Raw genomic sequence first — 20651 nt, 5'->3', positions numbered from 1 at the left:
CAAGTATAGTATATCCAGCAAAACTATCCTCCAAATTCAAGAAAATAAACACAATCAATTTCTTTATGTAATATATCATATTAAAAATAAATAAAGCCACATGATAATCTGAATAAATACAGAAAAAGTAATTGATAAAACTCAACATCCATTTGTGAAATAAACAAAATCTTACAACTAGCATTATACTTAGTGATGAAGGCAGAATGCTTTTCCCTAAGATCAAGAATAAGAAAAGGATGCTCTCACTACTTCTATTCAACATTGTACTGGATATTCTAATTAGTGCCACTAAAACACATAAAGGAACAGCATCAACAAAAAGACATTAGATTAGAAAAGAAGTAAAATGATCTTTATTGAAGAAGACAGGATCATCTATGCAGAAAATACAAAGTAATCTGTAAGAAACTATGGGAACCAACAAATGATTAATCAGGTAAAATAAAACCTATTGTAGTTTTATATATTAAAAATGAAAAATCCAAGCATAAAGTTATTTCTATTCACAGTAGCATCCAAAATGATAAAATAACTAGGAATAAATCTAACAAAATAAGTGTCAAACCCATATACCAAAATCTACAACATCGCTAAGAGAAATTTAAAAGCATCTGGAAAGATTGTTCCATAAATTAAAAGAAGCTTCTTCACTTTCACATATTTCTTTAATGCATGACTTAATGGAAGACTGCTTAATTCTCATATGTCTTTTTGAATTCAGTTGGTTTTGATCTGCTCTTTTATTTGGTGTTCATGAAGAAAATTGAGCATTGTGCAGATATGCATTTAGAAAATTGTGCATATTATTCTTTGATATTATACTGAAACTTGACCAGTAGTAGGGTTTTTTGACTAGATAAGTCTTAAGAGTTTTTTGCAAAGGGAAACTGAAACCATATCAATGAACTTTTGATACTGTTAAATTAAAATCCATTGGTACATCTAGCATTTGAATAGATTCCTTTAGTTACACATGATTTTGTAGCATCATAAACTTGTCCCTTGCAAAATATTAGTAGATTGAATCCAGCAGAACTTTCAGAGGTTGGCATATTTAACTGTGTATCAGAATCATTACATTCATTAATATCACCAGTGCTATCATCAGAAAGGTCTTTAAGAGTTGGGAAGCTGTCAAGCTCCTGATGGTAGATAGAAAGTTTCCAAAATTCTAATTTTCATCCGAAAGATGAAATTTTATTATTGAAAAAGAATGTTCTTGGTTCTCTTCCTTGAAGCAATTGTCTGCCTTTCTTTGTTTTCAAGAAAATGTCTGCCAAATGCCAAAGTCTGAAATCCATAGTTTGTTGATCATTCTTCCAAATAAAAGTATTGTTCCATTAAAACAACTAGCTCAGCTTGCAACTTAATTGTAAAAGTTCTTTTGCCTAGAGAATTTGATCAGAAGTGCTTTGTGCATACTTACTATTTTCTCACAAAAAATAGTAAAATAATATATATGAAAGGGTTGAGATTTAATAAAATCTGTAATGATTATTGCTTCATCAACAGAAAGAAGGAAGGAAGGAAGGGGAAAGAAGGAAAGAGATGATGAAGGAGGAGGAGGAGGAAAGAATGGAAGGAAAAGAAGGAAGGAAGGAAGGAAGGAAGGAAGGAAGGAAGGAAGGAAGGAAGGAAGGAAGGAAGGAAGGAAGGAAGGAAGGAAGGAAGGAAGGAAGGAAGGAAGGAAAAAACTAATTTTCAGGGGATACTTTTGATGAGGTTTGGACAGATTAAGAATCAACACAATGTTGCCTCATGAAAACAAATGGTTTGTGCACTGCAGTGATACCCAGAAGCTTGTGCCGGTGATGATTTATACCGAGGTCTGGTGCATGATTATGATGCCAGAGCAGATGAAACTCAGAATTGCCTGAAAAACTGTCTCTAACACTTACTTTGGTAATGGAAAATGTATAAAAATGTGAAAAAAACTGCTTTTGTTGGGGATGTTGAGAAAATATCATGGAAATATTAATTGAAGTGTGTTGTGCTGAATATTTAAACTCTCTGCTTCAGTTCTCTTATATAATAAGGGATTTTAAATTCCTTATTCAGTTAAATGAAAATGAAACTTGAATAGATAGTGATCTCTTGGACAGATCACTGTCTTTGGGAAGGCAGCTTAGAACTCACAGACGAGGTAATAACCATGGAGACAGATTTCCCTGAAGAATTTGGTTTACATTTGGAAAACTTACATATGCAGTTGAATGTCTGTCAACACTTATAAAAAGGTATAGGTAACACAGGATGAAGGAAAGAATCTTTCAAATGTTAAAGGAATATCAGACAATTTAGGAAAAGGAACAATATGTTGCTAAGGTATTTTGCAGAGGGAGTTCTAACTCCTTACTTGATAAAAGATATTCTGGTGTTTACCCGTGCTTCATTAAATCTACTTTTATGCACTAGATATCATAAAAGTTGCTATAACAAAAGTATTAGAAAAATGTCTCAGAAATATGTAGCAAAGGGATAATACATCCTGAGTGCAGATGATTTAGAAGACATTAGAAATAATATCTAGAGGTCACAAGCCTTCCACTATGCTATTGATATAAAAGCTCTGTTGCTGTCTGTCTTGTACTCTTGCTTAAAGTCAAATAAACTAGGTGTAGGGGAGCTCTATTAGGTCTCAAGGTTGGCAGTCAGCCTGAACCTAAGTACATTCCTGAAGGTCAAGCAACTTAAGCAATGTATAATTTAATTACCTTCAGATTATGCTTTCTGTAGCTTTAATGTGAACCAGTGATGAATTCAAGCTAAAAAGCATACTAGGCTATCAGTTGCTCTTCTGTTTAGTGTATCCTAGAATAATCTAAAGGGCGACATTTGTAGAGAAAGTAGATGGCAAATGTATCTTTAAGGCATATAATTTCAGGAGGATGTATCAGTACCATTAACAGTGCCATCATCATTAATTTTTTATGGACCATTAAAAGGCATGTTCCTGGAGATGAATCTCTCACTTAGGCATTCTTCTTCCTGAGAAAAAGCCAAACAATAAACCTCAGCAGGACTTTTTATATTTTTTTATTTACAATTTAAAAAAATATTTTGTAATATTGCTTGAGAATTAGGAGGGCTTGTTTCTTTTCTGTGGCCACTTAATGAGCATTCTGCATAGGTTCATTGAATCTCATTACTCAAACTCTTAGACTGGAAACTGGAAACCTAAATGCTTTCATGCTATTGCTTTCTCTCATGCTCAACTTCTATGCTCCTTACCTCAAATAAAAATTTCCTCAAAGTTGGCTTCCATCAGGTCTCATACCTCAGGCTTAAACCTATCAGTTTAAGGATCGAGCCTTAAAAACTTCTTCAAGAAATCTTACAGTGTCTAAAATGCCAAATCTAAATTACTCCATTATGCAGGATATTCCTTCCTTAATTGATACATATCTGACACATTTGTTTAGACTTTACTTTGTGCCAGACACTGGGTTTTAAAAAACAAAGAGTGCAGAGGATACAGACAGAATAATTTCTGTCAGACAGCTTGTGGTCTAGAGGAAGAGACAGGGAAGAAAAGTATTTTTAATAGGAGTGCTATGAGAGAAAGACAAAAAGACACCACAATGTACAGTAAAGATGTAAGACAAGGGGGATGGAAGATAAGTTAACACACATTTGACTACATAAAAGGAGAGCAAATCTTTTACCATTCCATTCCTTCCCTCTCCAATAGCAGTCAAACTGGGACCCTAAATGCCTCATGAAATTACCACGTCTTTGACTGTACCGTTACATTGCCAATAATGTTATATACTCTTTACCACCTGAGTACTAAAGGTCCTAGTAAGTTCATGAAGTTCTGATTAGCAAGAAAGACTTCCCAACTATTCAAGACCTAACAGTCCATCCTCCCCACTCATTTTCTGATGAACACTTACAATATACTTAGCCTTCTATCTAATTTAGCAATTCAGTAATTGTCTGTGATATTTTCTGATTATTTCACTGGTAATAAGGATTATACAAAAGATATCAAAATCTTTAGGGATTCAAACTGTGTCTTATTCATTCTACATATTTTTCAGACTATCTAGTTTAGTACCAAGCATATAAAAACCTATATCCAATAAATTGTAACTTGTTCAAGAAAATACATATATATGTGTTTATAATACACATATGTATTAGAGTTTACCCAGCAATGTTTTCTGTTTCCTTTGCCAAAGTTTACTAGGCTTATAAGAAATTCCTACTGCTCTATTTGGAGTGTTGGGTTTTTTTTCTCCTAAGTTTTCCTGCCTTTTAAATATCTCAATATCCAAGTAGTTTTATTTTATTCAGATAACATAATTTACTACAAGTGGGAGTTGAAAGGGAGAGATTTTCTTTTTAAAACAACAGCTAAAAAATATTTTGGTGACATGCACTAAAGAAAAAAAGTATAAATATGTTGTTCAGTTTTGTTTCTTTTAGGGTATTATCAAATTTAAAGTCAATTATCTAGTAAACTAGCAGTATCTAGGACAGTCTAATGAGAAATAATAGTGTCTAAACTAAAAATGCACAACGTATATGTTATTAAAAACAATCGCATACAATTAAACAAAAACTTCATAAAAATTCAAGTATCTAGGCATTAATTATTGAAATAGGACTAGCTTTCACTATAGCCCAAAACACATGCAGATGAATATAAAAGTAAATTGACTTAATTGCATTTACAAATACTTTGTTTTGAACAGCTGTTTCTAAATATATCAGGCAGGGGGATAATGCCTTAAAAAATATAAAAACCAAATGTGACAATTATTTTTTTTAACTCATACAAATTCAAAATGCTGATATTTGTTATTACTATATTGACATTGTTAGTGTTTTCCCTAAATTTACTGAGTGGGAAAAATCAATCTAAACAGAACTCTTAAGATCTCAAGAGTTACTTAGCTGTTAACAATTTCATAGTATTTAATTTGATGATATAAATCATATTTATCATGTATGATAAAACTAAAATGTAATATGCCTTTCTTCCCTATTATAATAGTAGTAGCTTAAGGTCAGAAATTCAATGTCAGTTCTTTTAATCCCTCAGATGTGTCACAGTGCCGAACATTTTAGAAACTTGACACAATAAATGATTCTCAAATAAGTGTGTTAATATTTCAACTTTGTCTCTTTAAGCATATGTGATTAATTTTTCATCACATGTTTTCAGTCTCTGTTTAGCCTCTCAAGAGATTTTATTGGAAATACCTTGGATAATATATATATATATATATATATATATATATATATATATATATATATGTGTGTGTGTGTGTGTGTGTGTGTGTGTGTGTGTGTGTGTGTGTGTGTGTGTATACAGCGTAGTTGATTTTTTTAATGCAAAACCTTGAAATACAGGTAATTTTCCAACACACGTCCATAAATTACACAACAATTTTTTTATCTGTATCTATTAGTTCCTTTATCCATTTGTTTGTTTAAAAAAAGTTCGTAAAGGGTTTACTATGTACCAGGTACTGTTAAGAGGTAGAGAATACAATAATAGTGAAAAAAGAAAGAAAGAGAAACTGATAAAGACTACCCTACATTTGCACCTACAAACTAATAGAAACAGTTAAAATTATAATTAGAAATTCTGAAATGTGCTGTGAAGGAGAAATCAGGAATGCTCTGGGTAACAATGAGAGCATAATTTAGCAAAGGAGTCATGGGACGATTCCTTTAAGAAGTGGCATTTAAGTTGAGATCTTAATGAATAAAATCATATGAACAGGAGTTACCAACTCAAAGTGGGAGCATTAAAAGAGCAAGAGAAAGGTGAGTGGTAAGTAATGAAATTGTAGAGTAATCAGGAGGCTGGTCATGCAGGGCACTACCAAGACTATTCTTACAGCAATGAAAAATCATTAAAGGGACCAAATACAGGAATCAACTGATTTATTCTGTAACCCTGTGGTTGCTGAAAGGAGAAAAGGAAGATTGTGATTACTGTGTTTCCGTTGCCCATTTGAGATGCAAATAAAGGTAAAGGAAGGATACAGCCGTGGTCTAAGGGAAAATTGATGGTGGTTCTTACCAGGATGGCAGCAGTGCGTAGGGCATAAAGTAGATGTGCTCAGTAAGTATGTAAGGAAAAACTGGTAGGACTTGGGCAGAGATTGGGAGGTGAGAGCAAATAAGAATATGTCTAGAATACATCTCTGGTTTCCAGCTTGAGCAACTGAATTGAAGTATTGCTATTTTCATAGATGGAAACATCATCGATTTGAACATGATACAGAAGCTATAACAAAATTTTAAATTCAATTACAGTCTGCAACATAAGGAGTAACCTATATAAGTTCAGAATCATGATTTTGGTTACATGCTTTGATTCTAATGCAAATGATGTTAGGTAAGATATTGAATAGTCTTTAGTAAAATGAAATAGTTAGAAATATCAAAAATAAATAAAATTATATACAAATTAAAAAATGTCTATATTTTTGTAAGGTTTTCTCATCAAATTTTTATCTTGTATCTGCTGAAATATGAAAACCTACTAAGACTTAAAATAAACATAACCCTCAAACTATAATCATATAATCATTAACATACACAAAAACACACATACCACAAATAATATCACTATTTGACCTAAAATAAATTGTCAAAGGCATTAAAATACTACATAAGTTTACCCTAATTTTTTCTTTTATATCATTAATATACACTTAGATAAACAACATTGTAGTCGCTATACTGCCTACACTTTGCACACACACCCCCAATTTATGTGTGTGAATCTTAATGTCCCTTTTTAACCTTATCCCTCCCTTCCCACCCATCCTCCCCAGTCCCTTTCTCTTTGGTAACTGTTAGTCCAATCTTGGATTCTGTGAGTCTGCTGCTGTTTTGTTCCTTCAGTTTTTTTCTTTGTTTTAAACTCCAGAGATGAGTGAAATCATTTGGTACTTGTCTTTTTCCACCTGGCTTATTTCACTGAGCATAATATCCTCTAGCTCCAACCATGTTGTTGTGAATGGTGGGATTTGTTTCCTTCTTATGGCTGAATAATATTCCATTGTGTATATGTACCACATTTTGTTTATCCATTCATTTACCTGATGGACACTTAGGTTGCTTCCATTTCTTGGCAATTGTAAATAGTGCTGTGATAAAAAATAGGGGTGCATATGTCTTTTTCAAACTGGGCTGTAGCATTCTTAGTGTAAATTTCTAGAAGTGGAATTCCTGGCTCAAATGGTATTTCTATTTTTAGTTTTTTGAGGAACCTCCATACTGCTTTCCACAATGGTTGAACTAATTTACATTCCCAAAAACAGTGTAGGAAGGTTCCCGGTTCTCCACATCCACGCCAAAATTTGTTGTTGTTTGTCTTTGGGATGTTGGCCATCATAATTGATGTGAGGTGATATCTTACTATAGTTTTAATTTGCATTTCTCTGATGATTAGTGATGTGGAGCATCTTTTCATGTGCCTGTTGGCCATCTGAATTTCTTCTTTGGAGAAATGTCTGTTCAGATCCTGTGCCCATTTTTTAATTGGGTTATTTGCTTTTCATTTGTTGAGGTGCATGAGCTCTTTGTATATTTTGGATGTCAACCCCTTATCAGATATGTCATTTATGAATATATTCTCCCATATTGTAGGATACCCTTTTGTTCTACTGATGGTGTCCTTTGCTGTACAGAAGATTTTTAGTTTGACATAGTCCCAGTTGTTCATTTTTGCTTTTGTTTCCATTGCCCATGGAGATATGTTCATGAAGAAGTTGCTCATGTTTATATTCCAGAGAGTTTTGCCTATATTTTTTTTGTAAGAGTTTTATGGTTTCATGGCTTACATTCAGGTCTTTGATCCATTTTGAGTTTACTTTTGTGTATGGTGTTAGACAGTAATCCAGTCTCATTCTCTTCCATGTAACTGTCCAGTTTTGTCAACACCAGCTGTTGAAGAGGCTTTCATTTCCCCATTGTATATCCATGGCTCCTTTTTTGTATATTAATTGACCATACATGCTTGGGTTAATATCTGGATTCTCTTTTCTGTTCCACTAGTCTATGGGTTTGTTCTTGTGCCAGTACCAAATTGTCTTGATTACTGTGGCTTTGTAGTAGAGCTTGAAGTTGGGAAGTGAGATCTCCCCTGCTTTATTCTTCCTTCTCAGGATTGCTTTGGGTATTCAGTGTCTTTTGTGGTTCCATATGAATTTTAGAACTATTTGTTCCAGTTCATTGAAGAATGCTGTTGGTATTTTGATAAGGATTGCACTGAATCTGTAGATTGCTTTAGGCAAGATGGCCATTTCAACAATATTAATTCTTCCTACCCAAGAGCATGGGATGAATTTGCATTTATTAGTATCCCCTTTTAATTTATCTTAGGAGTGTCTTGTGGTTTTCAGGGTATAGGTCTTTCACTTCCTTGGTTAGGTTTATTCCTAGGTATTTTATTCTTTTTAATGCAATTGTGAATGGAATTGTTTTCCTGATTTCTCCTTCCACTAGTTAATTGTTAATGTGTAGGAATGCAACAGATTTGTATTAATTTTGTATCCTGCAACTTTGCTGAATTCCAATACTAGTTCTAGTAGTTTTGGAGTTGATTCTTTAAGTTTTTTTATGTCCAATATCATGTCATCTGCAAACAGTGACAGTTTGACTTCTTCCTTGCCAATCTGGATGCCTTTTATTTCTTTGTGTTGTCTGATTGCTGTGACTAGGGCCTCCAGTACTATATTGAATAAAAGTGGGGAAAGTGGGCATCCTGGTCTTGTTCCTGAACTTAGAGGAAAAGCTTTCAGCTTCTCACTGTTAAGTATGATGTTGGCTGTGGGTTTGTCATACATGGCCATTATTGTGTTGAGGTACTTGCCCTCTGTACTCGTTTTGTTGAGAGTTTTTATCATGAATGGATGTTGAATTTTGTCAAATGCTTTTTCAGAATCTATGGAAATGATTATATGGATTTTGTCCTTTTTGTTGATGTGGTGAATGATATTGATGGATTTTCAAATGTTGTAGCATCCCTGCATCCCTGGGATGAATCCCACTTGATCATGGTGTTTGATCCTCTTGATGTATTTTTGAATTCAGTTTGCTAATATTTTGTTGAGTATTTTTGCATCTATGTTCATCAGGGATATTGGTCTGTAGTTTTATTATTTTGTGGTGTGTTTGCCTGGTTTTGGTATTAGAGTGATGCTGGCTTCATTGAATGAGTTTGGGAGTATACCTTCCTCTTCTAGTTTTTGGGAAACTTTAAGGACAATGAGTGTTATATCTTCTCTAAATGTCTGATAAAATACAGCAGTGAATCCATCTGGTTTGGAATTTTTGCTCTTGCATAGTTTTTTGATTACCAATTCAATTTCATTTCTGGTAAGTGGACTGTTTAGATTTTCTTTTTCTTCCTGGGTAAGTCTTGGAAGGTTGTATTTTTGTAGAAAATTGTCTATTTCTTCTAGGTTATCCAGTTTGTTAGCATATAGGTTTTCATAGTATTCTCTAATAATTCTTTGTATTTCTGTGGTGTCTGTCATGATTTTTCTTTTCTCATTTCTGATTCTGTTTATGTGTGTAGATTCTCTTGTTTTCTTAATAAGTCTGGTTAGGGATTTATCTATTTTGTTTATTTTCTCAAAGAACCAGCACTTGGTTTCATTAATTTTTTCTATTGTTTTATTCTTCTCAATTTTATTTATTTATTCTCTGATTTTTATTATGTCCCTCCTGCTAACTTTGAACTTCACTTGTTCTTCTTTTTCCAGTTTCAATAACTGTGAATTTAGACCATGCAATTGGGATTGTTCTTCCTTCTTTAAATAGGCCTGGATTGTGACATACTTCCCTCTTAAAACTGCCTTCAGTGCATCCCACAGAAGTTGAGGCATTGTGCTATTGATTTCATTTGTCTTTATATATTGCTTGATCTCTGTTTTAATTTGATCATTGATCCATTGATTATTTAGGAACATGTTTTTAAGCTTCCATGTGTTTGTGAGCCCTTTTATTTTCTTTTTACAATTTATTTCTAGTTTTATACCCTTGTGATCTGAGAATTTGATTAGTGCAATTTCAATCTTTTTAATTTACTGAGGCTCTTTTTGTGGCCTAGTATGTGGTCTATTCTGGAGAATGTTCCATGTGCACTTGAGAAGAATATGTATCCTGTTGCTTTTGGGTGTAGAGTTCTGTAGATGTCTATTAGGTCCATCTGTTCTAGTGTGTTGTTCAGTGCCTCTGTGTCCTTACTTATTTTCTGTCTGGTGGATCTGTACTTTGGAGTGAGTGGTGTGTTGAAATCTCCATAAATGAATGCATTACATTCTATTTTACCTTTTAATTCTGTATTTGTTTCACATATTGTAGGTGCTCCTGTGTTGGGTGCATAGATATTTATAATGGTTATATCCTCTTGTTGGATTGACCCCTTTATCGTTCTGTAATGTCCTTCTTTGTGTCTTGTTACTTTCTTTGTTTTGAAGTCTATTTTGTCTGATACAAGTACTGCAACACCTGCTTTTTTCTCCCTATTAGTTGCATGAAATATCTTTTTCCATCCCTTCACTTTTAGTCTATGCATGTCTTTGGGTTTGAAGTTAGTCTCTTGTACACAGCATATAGTTGGGTCTTGCTTTTTTTTTTATCCATTCAGTGGGTCGATGTCTTTTGATTGGTGCATTCAGACCATTTACATTTAGGGTGATTATTGATAGGTATGTATTTTTTATCATTGCAGGCTTTAGATTTGTGGTTACCAAAGGTTCAAGGGTAACTTCCTTACTATCTAACAGTCTAACTTAACTCACTTAGTATGCTATTACAAACACAATCTAGAGGTTCTTTTTTTTCCCTCCTTTCCTTCCTCCTCCATTTTTTATTTATTAGGTATCATATTCTGTACTCTTTGTCCATCCTTTTTTATTACGTCTGGTGACAGCTATTAAACCTGAGGAACACTTCCATCTATAGCAGTTCCTCCAAAATACACTGGTTTGTGGGAGAGATGGTTTGTGGGAGCTACATTATCTCAGCTTTTGCTTATATGGAAATTGTTTAATCCCTCCTTCAAATTTGATGATAATCTTGCCATATAAAGTATTCTTGGTTCTAGTCCCTCTGCTTCATTGCACTAAATATATCTTGCAACTCCCTTCTGGCCTATCAGGTTTCTGTTGAGAAGTCTGATGATAGCCTGATGGGTTTTCCTTTGTATGTGTTCTTATTTTTCTCTTTGGCTGCTTTTAATAGTCTGTCCTTATCCTTGATCTTTGCTATTTTAATTATTATATATCTTGGTGTTGTCCTCCTTGGGTCCTTGTATTGGGTGATCTGTGCACCTCTGTGGCCTGAGAGACTATCTCCTTCCCCAGATTGGAGAAGTTTTCAGCAATTACTTCCTCAAAGACACTTTTTATCTTTTTTTCCTCTCTCTTCTTCTTCTGGTACCCCTATAATACTAATATTGTTCCATCTGGATTGGTCACACAGTTCTCTAAGTATTCTTTCATTCTTAAAGATCCTTTTTCCTCTCTGTGCCTCAGCTTCTTCATATTCTTCTTCCCTATTTTCTATTTCATTTATCATCTCCTCCACTGTATGTAATCTGCTTTTAATACCCTCCATTGTGTTCTTCAATGATTGGATCTCCATCCTAAATTCACTCCTGAGTGCTTGAATATTTTTCTGTACCTCCATGAGTATGTTAATGATTTTTATTTTGAAATATCTTTCAGGAAGATTCATGAGTTTGATTTCATTTGCATCTTTCTCAGCTGTCTTCATAATTTTGCTTTGAACCAGGTTCCCTTGACTTTTCATATTTGTCTGTGGTGCCCTCTAGTGTCCAGAAGCTCTACTCTCTGGAGTTGCTCAGCCCCTGGAGTGATGTTGGGGGTCACACGGGAGCAGTGTTGGTGCTTGCGGGTAGGAAAGAGCTGTTTCCTGTTTCCCAGCTGCCTTTCTCCACTGCCAGAATCAATGGGCTGAACACATAGGTGTAAGCCTCTATGCTTTGTGTTTGTAGCTGCCATAGACAGGGCTTTCCTCTGGCTGGCCTGATGCCAGGGCAGAGGTTGCTGGTTTTTGAGCCTGAGCCATATGCAGGCTATCCTGGAGGAAGACACAGCAGGCTGTGTATCATGGTGGGGTCCTTGGAGCTGCTTAGCCAGTCAGGGGGATGGAGCACCTGAAGATCGTTTAAGCTCCCAACCTGCTGGGCACAGTGCACCCAGACCGTTTTGTCTACCTCTCCTTTCTCCTGAGCAGTAAGCTCTATGCAATCCTTGCCCCTTTAGCAGCCCTCTCGCTTTTAGGAAGTCTCTGAGATTGCCCACCCAGATCAGTTAGATATGAATCCCTGTTTTCCACAAGCAGTTAGAATCTCCATCTCTCCAGGTATTCCACTTGTTTTAGCTTTCCAACCACACTAAATCACCCTTCACCATGCAATGTAAGTTCATGTTCCCAGAGCAGATCTCCAGGGCTAGTTGTTCAGCAGTCCTAGGCCTCCACTCCCTCCCTGCTCTGTTTCTCTTCCTCCTGCCAGTGAGGTGGGGTGGGAGAAGGCCTTGGGCCCTGCTGGGTCACAGCTTTGTTATGTTACCCTGTTCGGTGAGGTCTGCTCTTTTCTCCAGGTGTATGCAGTCTGGTGAAGCCTTCTTTCCTGTTGCTCTTTCAAGATTAGTTCTGTTAAATTATACTTTCATATTATATGTAGTTTTAGGAGGAGGTCTCAGTCTTACCTCTCATGCTGCCGTCTTTAGTCCCTCTCTCAAGTTTACCCTAATTTTATTTATGTTTCAAATTATATCTGGAGCTAGTCTAGGACCAGTTATTTATCAACGTGTTCACTCAAATGTTTTTTAAAACATAGGATGTGAATAAGAAATATTTTCAAAGTAATTTCTAGCTCTAATACTCAATGATCCATGGCACAGCATAACTAGAAGAAATAGACCAGAATATTTTCAATGTAAAAGTATGTTTCCATTTTAACAGAAGTAAAGGGGTAGCCTGGCTGAATTTATGAAGTTAGAAAGCATTTTGAGAAAGATATGGGGGATAACACTTTGTGTATGACAGAGAGACTTTTTAAGCCAAACATAATGCATTTCTTGAATGAGGCTTTTTCTAAACTGATTGAGAATGTATTAATTGAGGGAATAAATTCAGTGGATATTTGGTGAATTCCCACTGTGTGTCATTGTGCTGGGCACTGGTGATTAGAGAACAGTAAGAGTTCCTGTCTTAAAGGAACGTATGGTTCAGTAGGGTAGACAAGCATGTAAAAGCTAACCTTAATGCAAGGCACAGTAAAATGCAGATAAATATGTGGGAGTATGGTGGAAAGAACAATTAATTACTTGCTAGAAAATAAAGGCTTAATTTTACAACTAATATTAGAACTGTGCATTGAAGAATGGAGAAAGAAAGATAAAATTTGGATTAAACCCTAAAGCCAGAGAGAGATGTCAATACACATAGAATGGGAAGGATATTCCATGCTAAAATTGAACAAAATAAAACAAAACAAAATTTTCTATATGCTCTGAAAATCAATTACATGGAGAGATGTAGCAGGATTGAGAAAAACATCTAAGGTATTACATAGATGTTCTTGACTGTATATGTGGAGACTGGGCTCTTTCTTGGGTAAATTTTCCAGGAGTATGGGGATCTTCTTTGACTTTTGTTTCAGAATAATCATTTGTAGCAGGGTAACGAATATACAGAAGTAGAGTTGTCAATCAGTTTACTTCAGTAGCCTAAATTATGGCAGTGCACAGGCATGGGAAAGGAAATGATAACAGACAGATACATTTTGAAACAGCAGTTTCAGAAAATGGACAATCATCTGGATATACACAGGTGAAGGAGGGAGAAAAGAAATATGACTGACATGGCTGGCCTGAGCCTGTGTAATCTCAGATTAACTGGGCCCTTCACAGTATAGCCTCCAAAGAGGACAGGATGTGTGTGGTTGAGTCTCTGTGTATGTGTGTGTGTGTTTCTGTATTAGAAAAAAAGATAATGGATTGGTTAATTTACCTCGGAATATGTCCAGTTTGAAGTACTTGTCAAAGTACTTGTCAAAAACCTACACTGCCGTGTCCAGCAGATGCCTGTAATGACAGCCTGGTGCTCAGGCCATCACAGGGCATTTTACTTTGTGAGGCAACAGTTTACATAGGGGTGATGAGTGAAAACTCGTATAAGATGAAATAGAGGACAACTTCATGTTAGTTTTTTGGAGAAAGTGAGAACTGACAAGGAGCCAGCACCAAAGTCCGCCAGTCACCAGGAGGTAGAATGAGAACCAGGGATATTTTCTATGAAAGGACAAAGTGAGAATTTTATATAGACTAAGGACTGAGAAAAGCTTTTATATTTGAGAATTAGTGATAGACTCATTAGATTTATGATTTTATATGATTTTTGTGTTATGATGTGAGGGAAAGCCAAATTATATAACTATAGATAAATAAAATTGGTGAATAACAATAAATTAATTAATTCTCTAAAGTTTTCTATCAATCCAAGTACCTGAATATATCAGTGTGATATCTGAGTGGGATAACAGAATGAGGTTTTGTCTGGAGTGTTTAGACCAGGGCGTGGAAAGATTTAAGAATGTTTATAGGCCGAAGGGAAAGAATCAGTAGAGGAAGAGATTATTGTAGTGAAAGAAAATGGAAAGAAATGGAATAATTAGTGGACCACAGATTAAGGTGAGGGGAAGGGGTGGACTTCAAACAAGTGAAGAGAGGAGCAAGAAGCAAGACAGAAGAATTAGAGAATGTGAAAAACGGAAAGAGGTGAGGTGAGAATCAAAGGACTCAGCTCCAGATGGGATTCCATCTCAGAGAGCTATGTCTTTGTTACTTCTTTCTTCGGAATATTTCTACCAAGGATTCCCATTTTAAGAGGAACAAAAATAGTTAAAGTTTAAGGCATCTTTTTGCACAGTGGGTGGCATATTAAAGCTGCTTGGTTTTATTAAATAAAATCTCTCCAAGTGACGTTACTATGAGTGGCCAGGTCATTTAAATAAAAATATCTCCATGTGGGGTCCAGGCTCAGTATTTTTTAAAGTTCCTCAGGTAGAACTCTGACATTCTGTAAGGATTAATGCAATAGCATCTATGGAACATGGAATAGATAATCACCTAGTAACATTAAAATCTACATCTTCAAAATACTAAAATTATTTATCAAAATTTATATCTTTAATATAAAGCAACCGGTTTTTCAAGAAAACTAGTAATGTGTGAGAAATAAGACCTTAAGGCAATAGAGCTTGGTATCCATCATCATCAACCTGTAAGATTTCAGTGATGACCTACCAAGGGGCTTTCATATGGCATAAAATCATTCTCACTCATACCAGTAACTTCCCCCGCAACACAAAATGTGCTAATAATCTGATTACACTTCATTTCCAGTTATACAAGAGGCAGATGCCACTTTTTGGCAATGCTTCTAAAAGTGTGGTTCATGCACCATATACATCAGAATCACTTTGTTCCTTTTTATATAATAATAAAGCATAAAAGATATAGATAAAGTTAGAAGACCAATTCATAATTATATGAGCACTTTTAATAAGGACCTGGCTACTCACGTCTTTATGACCAACATACCCACTTCTTGTAAGCAAGGAAAGCTACCTTATAAGAAGATAGTAGACTCAGCTAACTATGTGCTTACATTGGGTAGAGACAGTCTCATGGCTGCACTGAAAATAAGAGATTAAAAATTATCTGATAATAGTACTTAAAGCCTATTATCCAAGCTTCTTTTTGCTGGACAGTATACATTGTCTTCTTTGTTTCTAGTACTTTCACTCTTTTTGACATCAGATTACGAACCAAAAGTAAACTAATCAATCTGTTGGATTAATGGGAAAAGGCATGATTGATGAGGGGTTGGGTGGGTGAAGCATAAGAACCTATTTTGTGACCCTTAAAAGGCAGAAGCTGATCACAGTCCTGAAACATTTTGTTTGTTTTAAATGTTTTCTCTCAATAGGAAATCTATTTCCCTTTATTTCTAGGCCCTTGGAGGCTGTTTTATAGCCACACAACTCTTTTACCACACACCAGGAATAACACTGAAAATACAAATTATAAGGCTTCCTTTTCGGCATTGAAATAATTTTTTAAAAATCAGAGGCATAAAGACACAAACAACACTCTGTCTTCATAATCTGCATAGTTCAAAGAAATACATGAAATATGCATCTTTAAAGGCAAGATAAGATCAATTTTATAAAGAGATACATAAGGGAAATTAAATTTTGTAGCCTAGAAATGCCAGAAATATGCTTTTGATCCCCTAAGGCAAACATTTTTTGAGATATGGTTCCATCACATAATTGCTATCATTTTCTTAGTTACACATTCCAAGTCCCTGCTGGCAGTTTTTCTGTATAAACTTATTTTCATTTCCAATTATGTTATTATAGAGATGAGAATCAGGTCTAATTAAATAAGAACATGACAATAATTGGCATTCCTTTATCTGTATAAACTATAATTTGGCTCCCTATGAAAGTGTACCTCAGTGAAGATAAATGTAGCTCTTTAGGCCCATGAGTTGACTAGAAATAAAGGCCAATACATTTATGTCTTCCCATTCATTCAAATCTACTTGTCTGCACATCTTCCTTTCCATTATCCTCAAATAAACATTTATTAAGCATCTATTACATGTGAAGCACTATGGATACAGATACTAAGAATACAGGAATAAACTAATTACAGTTCTGCCCTCAAGACATTTGTGTGGAAAGGTGGATTTCATCAATATGACAAGTGTCATAAACCAAGATATGAAAAAAAAAAAAGTAAGGTGACTGTTTGAAACCTTTTTCCCCGTCTAGCATATATACAGCAGAGGACAATTCGCACATGAGATATACTTTCAGGTCAACTTCCAGAACCAAGGTCACACCTGCGTACAGTACTCAAGAAAGCCTCTCTTAATCCAATAAGTAAAATAGTGATAGCACTGAATTATTTCCAATTTATATTAATAATTATATCATGCAAAATTAGTAATTCATCCTTTGAGGATATATTTACTGCATGGCTAATAGGTCTGGCATGTGCTGGCATTTGGCAAATATGACTGGCTGATCTCTTGGAGTTTGGGGTGCAAGAAAGAAGAAAATAAGATAATTTCAGATGGTCACAGTGGCTATAATAGTTGGGAGAGAGGGTAAGTTATAGACAAAGAACGTGAATGAAGGCATGTGTGTGTGCATGCACTGCGAGGCTATTGACACAAAGCTGTTAGGGAAACTTTCTCTGAGGAGATGACTTTGGAGCTACATCTTACAGGATGAAAATGAGTTAGCCATGTAAAATCTGGAGTAACAGGAGTGTTCTTGGTTAACTGAAAGTAGTGTAAAAGCCATGAGGCATATTCTTAACTATTCCTATATATCTTACACTGATGAGGAAACACTACTGTATCATTATCTTAGCTATAAACTACTGCATTTCTACTCGTGGGTTGCAGGAGCAAGAACTATTAAGGAAGAATTACTAGGAACTACCTACTGAAAACTAACGAATCCTTCCTTAGAAGGAAAGGACTCTAAAGGAAAAGAGGAGGTGATTAAACTATACATAGAAGCTATACATATATATGTCATATATGAAATTTAGTAATAACTAGGAACCATTCAAATACTCTAAAAATCATATCAAATCATGGCTTTCCTGGCCTTAGAGGTAACCTGAAATTATTATCTGACTCTCAAATTTAGAGGAAAATATAGATCAGTGGTCTTTTCATGGTTGGGCAACTGAAACTATTCAGGTTTGTCTTTTAATATTGATTTTCTCATATAGCTTCAGATCCAAGAAAGCTGAAGTGAATCTTGGTCATCTGTATTTCTAAACAGCTCCCTAGATAATTTTCATGTACAGCCAGTTTGAAAGTACTAGAGTGAACTATTTTTCAGATCTCTAAAAATCCTCAAAGAAGGATATTATTAATTCTCTATGATTTATACTCAGAATACAAAAAAAAGGATTTTAAGATAACTTAAAACTTATTTAAATGTAATAAGCATCATTAATTGTGAAAATAAGGAGAAAGACTCTGCCAGATTTCTGTGTTTTCAAAGATAACATTTACTTTTTAATCTTATTTTTTTCTGTTTTAATGGTTCTATTTTATGTCCAGGTAACTAATGTCTAATAATACTATCTGTAAATTATTAATGCAGTCCTTTATATTTATAACCAAGGGAAATATAACCCACTTATACAATGGTTCAAAATAACTTGAAATTTTAAACTGCATGTCTAATACTTGAAAATTCAGCACATTACATAAATTTAATATATTAATCAAATATATTAATTATGTTAATTTAAAAAAATCAAGTATCAACAGGTCAAATAGTTATGTTTATATCTAATCACCAATTCTTTCTACTTTAAAGTACATATAGATATACCTTTATTTGAAAGGCAAACACAAATTTAAAGTTTTTAAAATTATCTTATCCAATAACTCTGAAATTCATTTTCATTTCTTAAGCAATTTCTTAACCGATCCATTGTATAGTGCCCATGGAAATAATTGCTTCGAGTATATCTTCATATTAAATGGGTAGTTACCTGTATGACACTGTCCCCAGGGCTCATGTCTGTATAAACATAGACATCATAGGATATTTCAGGGAAGGTTGGAGTGTTATCATTTGCATCCATCACCTGGATATTGACAATAACTGGCGCACTTTCTTGCACACCATCAAATGCTGTTATCTTGGGGATAAAAAAAATACATTTACTAGAGAAGCTGTGTAAACATAAGTAGTACAGAATTCACTATTATGATTTAAGAAGTTTCTTACATGTAATTTACAGTTTAAAAAGGGTGCTAAAATGTTTCATTGATTAAAGGAAGTAGAACAACTATAATAGTACATATAATCAAAGAATTCTAATGTGCAGAAACAGTTATGAAGGATTCTGTTTTATTTTTAACGTATCAAATTCCAAGCACATTTTAAATAAACAGTATATTGAGGTGTTTAGACAGCTTTTTAAATACTCTGAACTATTTAATTCTATACTGTATAGATATATTAACTTATTTATTAGTATTTATTATATACTATATATACATATATATGTATATATAGTGTACTATGTAAAATATCCTAGAGGCTTAAGGCAGGTCAGTAATATTGCTGATTCTTAAAAGCTAACTGCTATATAATCTTTAAAAAATGGTTAGGAAAATATTCTCCACTTTTATATATTTTGTGTACAACACAATAGTTGCTTTCATCGCTAACATGTTTATATCCAGGCAAGAAAGTAGGTGCCCTCAATATGTAATATTTTTTCTAGTAAATCATAAAATGGCAATTTTTAAAGGACTCATTGGCATTAGTTAATAGTGATATCTTAATTATAATAACATTTTGAGACAGTTTGGTAAACAAAGCTACACTACTATCTTTGCTCAGAATAATTTCTGAAATCCACTCTGTATCTAAGTTGTAACTGTCACTTTAAGTTTTTTAGAAGCTCTGGGTCTGCTGTTTAACTTCAGAAAGAACTCCTATCTAAGTCCCATAACCTCTACTTTTCTATCAGCTCATTTTTATCTTATATTCAAATAAAATCCAGTTCAGGAAATTGGATAATAGAACTTACTTTTTATCTGTATTCTGCCCTCAACTCTACTGCACACACACACATACACACACCACACACACACCACACACACACACACACACACACACACACACACACACACACACACACACACACACACACACATCTCAATACCTATTTACAATCAAAGCTTTAATAATTTTCCCTTGTTTTTTTCTTGATTAACCTATCCTACGATTCTTGACCTAACCTAACCATCTCAGTTCTATTGACATTTTGAGACAGAGAATTCTTTGTTGTGGGAGTCAGTCACATGTATTTTAAGATGTTTAGCAGCATCCTTTGTGCCTACCCACCAGAGGCCGGTAGCACCCTCTCACAGTAGTGAATATCAAAAATGTCTCCAGACATTGTCAGCTGTTCCTGGGGGAAGGAGAGGGTGGGGGGCAGGCCTCACGCCTAGTTGAGAACCACTGACCTAACCCTATGACAAAATCAAGAATGAAAAAAAAAAAGCAGACATGAAAAAGTAAAATAAAATAAAGGTTAGGAAACAAAACTTTATGGATTCTATATTATAACATCAATTTAAGTCAATTGAGTGCATGGTGAAGAATGAAATTCCCATTTTGTTGTTTTCATTTCAAAAATAATTTTCCTTCTATGGGAAAGAATAATAACACAACTAAACAAACTTATGAACAGTAAAAGGAGAAATGCATGTAAAGAATTTTTTATTATTGATAATCTTCTATGCTATTCTTGAAAAAAGTGCATTTTCCTCTCAATTTTCAGTTTAAAAAGACATTTCTTTCTATCACATACAGATATATATATATATATATATATGAAATATCTTTACCGAAAAGGTGTAAGTTTGCTGTTCTTCCCTGTCTACTGGTTGAAGTAAGGTGAGGAAGCGAATGATACCAGTCTGTGTGATGGTGAAGACAGAGGTGTAATCATTCAGGAAAAGGTGAAGCTCTGGGTCTTTTGTCTTTGAAAAAAAAATGCCATTAATTAAAATTGTGA

The 20651-nt window shown here is 34.4% G+C and overlaps 1 protein-coding gene across 4 annotated transcripts in view; it reads right to left on the bottom strand.

Moving 5' to 3' along the window:
• Positions 1–20651, bottom strand: part of PCDH15 (protocadherin related 15) — a 1663341-nt gene that overhangs the window by 314737 nt on the left and 1327953 nt on the right. For all 4 annotated transcript variants that reach the window (XM_073241042.1, XM_073241040.1, XM_073241039.1 and 1 more), the window contains 2 exons: positions 20482–20616; positions 18609–18758 (listed from right to left, as the gene is read on the bottom strand). In XM_073241042.1, coding sequence (XP_073097143.1) covers positions 18609–18758; positions 20482–20616 — 285 coding nt within the window. The remainder of the gene's footprint in view (positions 1–18608; positions 18759–20481; positions 20617–20651) is intronic.

The sequence above is a fragment of the Manis javanica genome, chromosome 7 (genome assembly GCF_040802235.1).
Source record: "Manis javanica isolate MJ-LG chromosome 7, MJ_LKY, whole genome shotgun sequence".
Lineage (NCBI taxonomy): Eukaryota > Metazoa > Chordata > Mammalia > Pholidota > Manidae > Manis > Manis javanica.
Note: the sequence above shows the minus strand (reverse complement) of the source record. Positions and strands in the feature narration are given on the sequence as shown.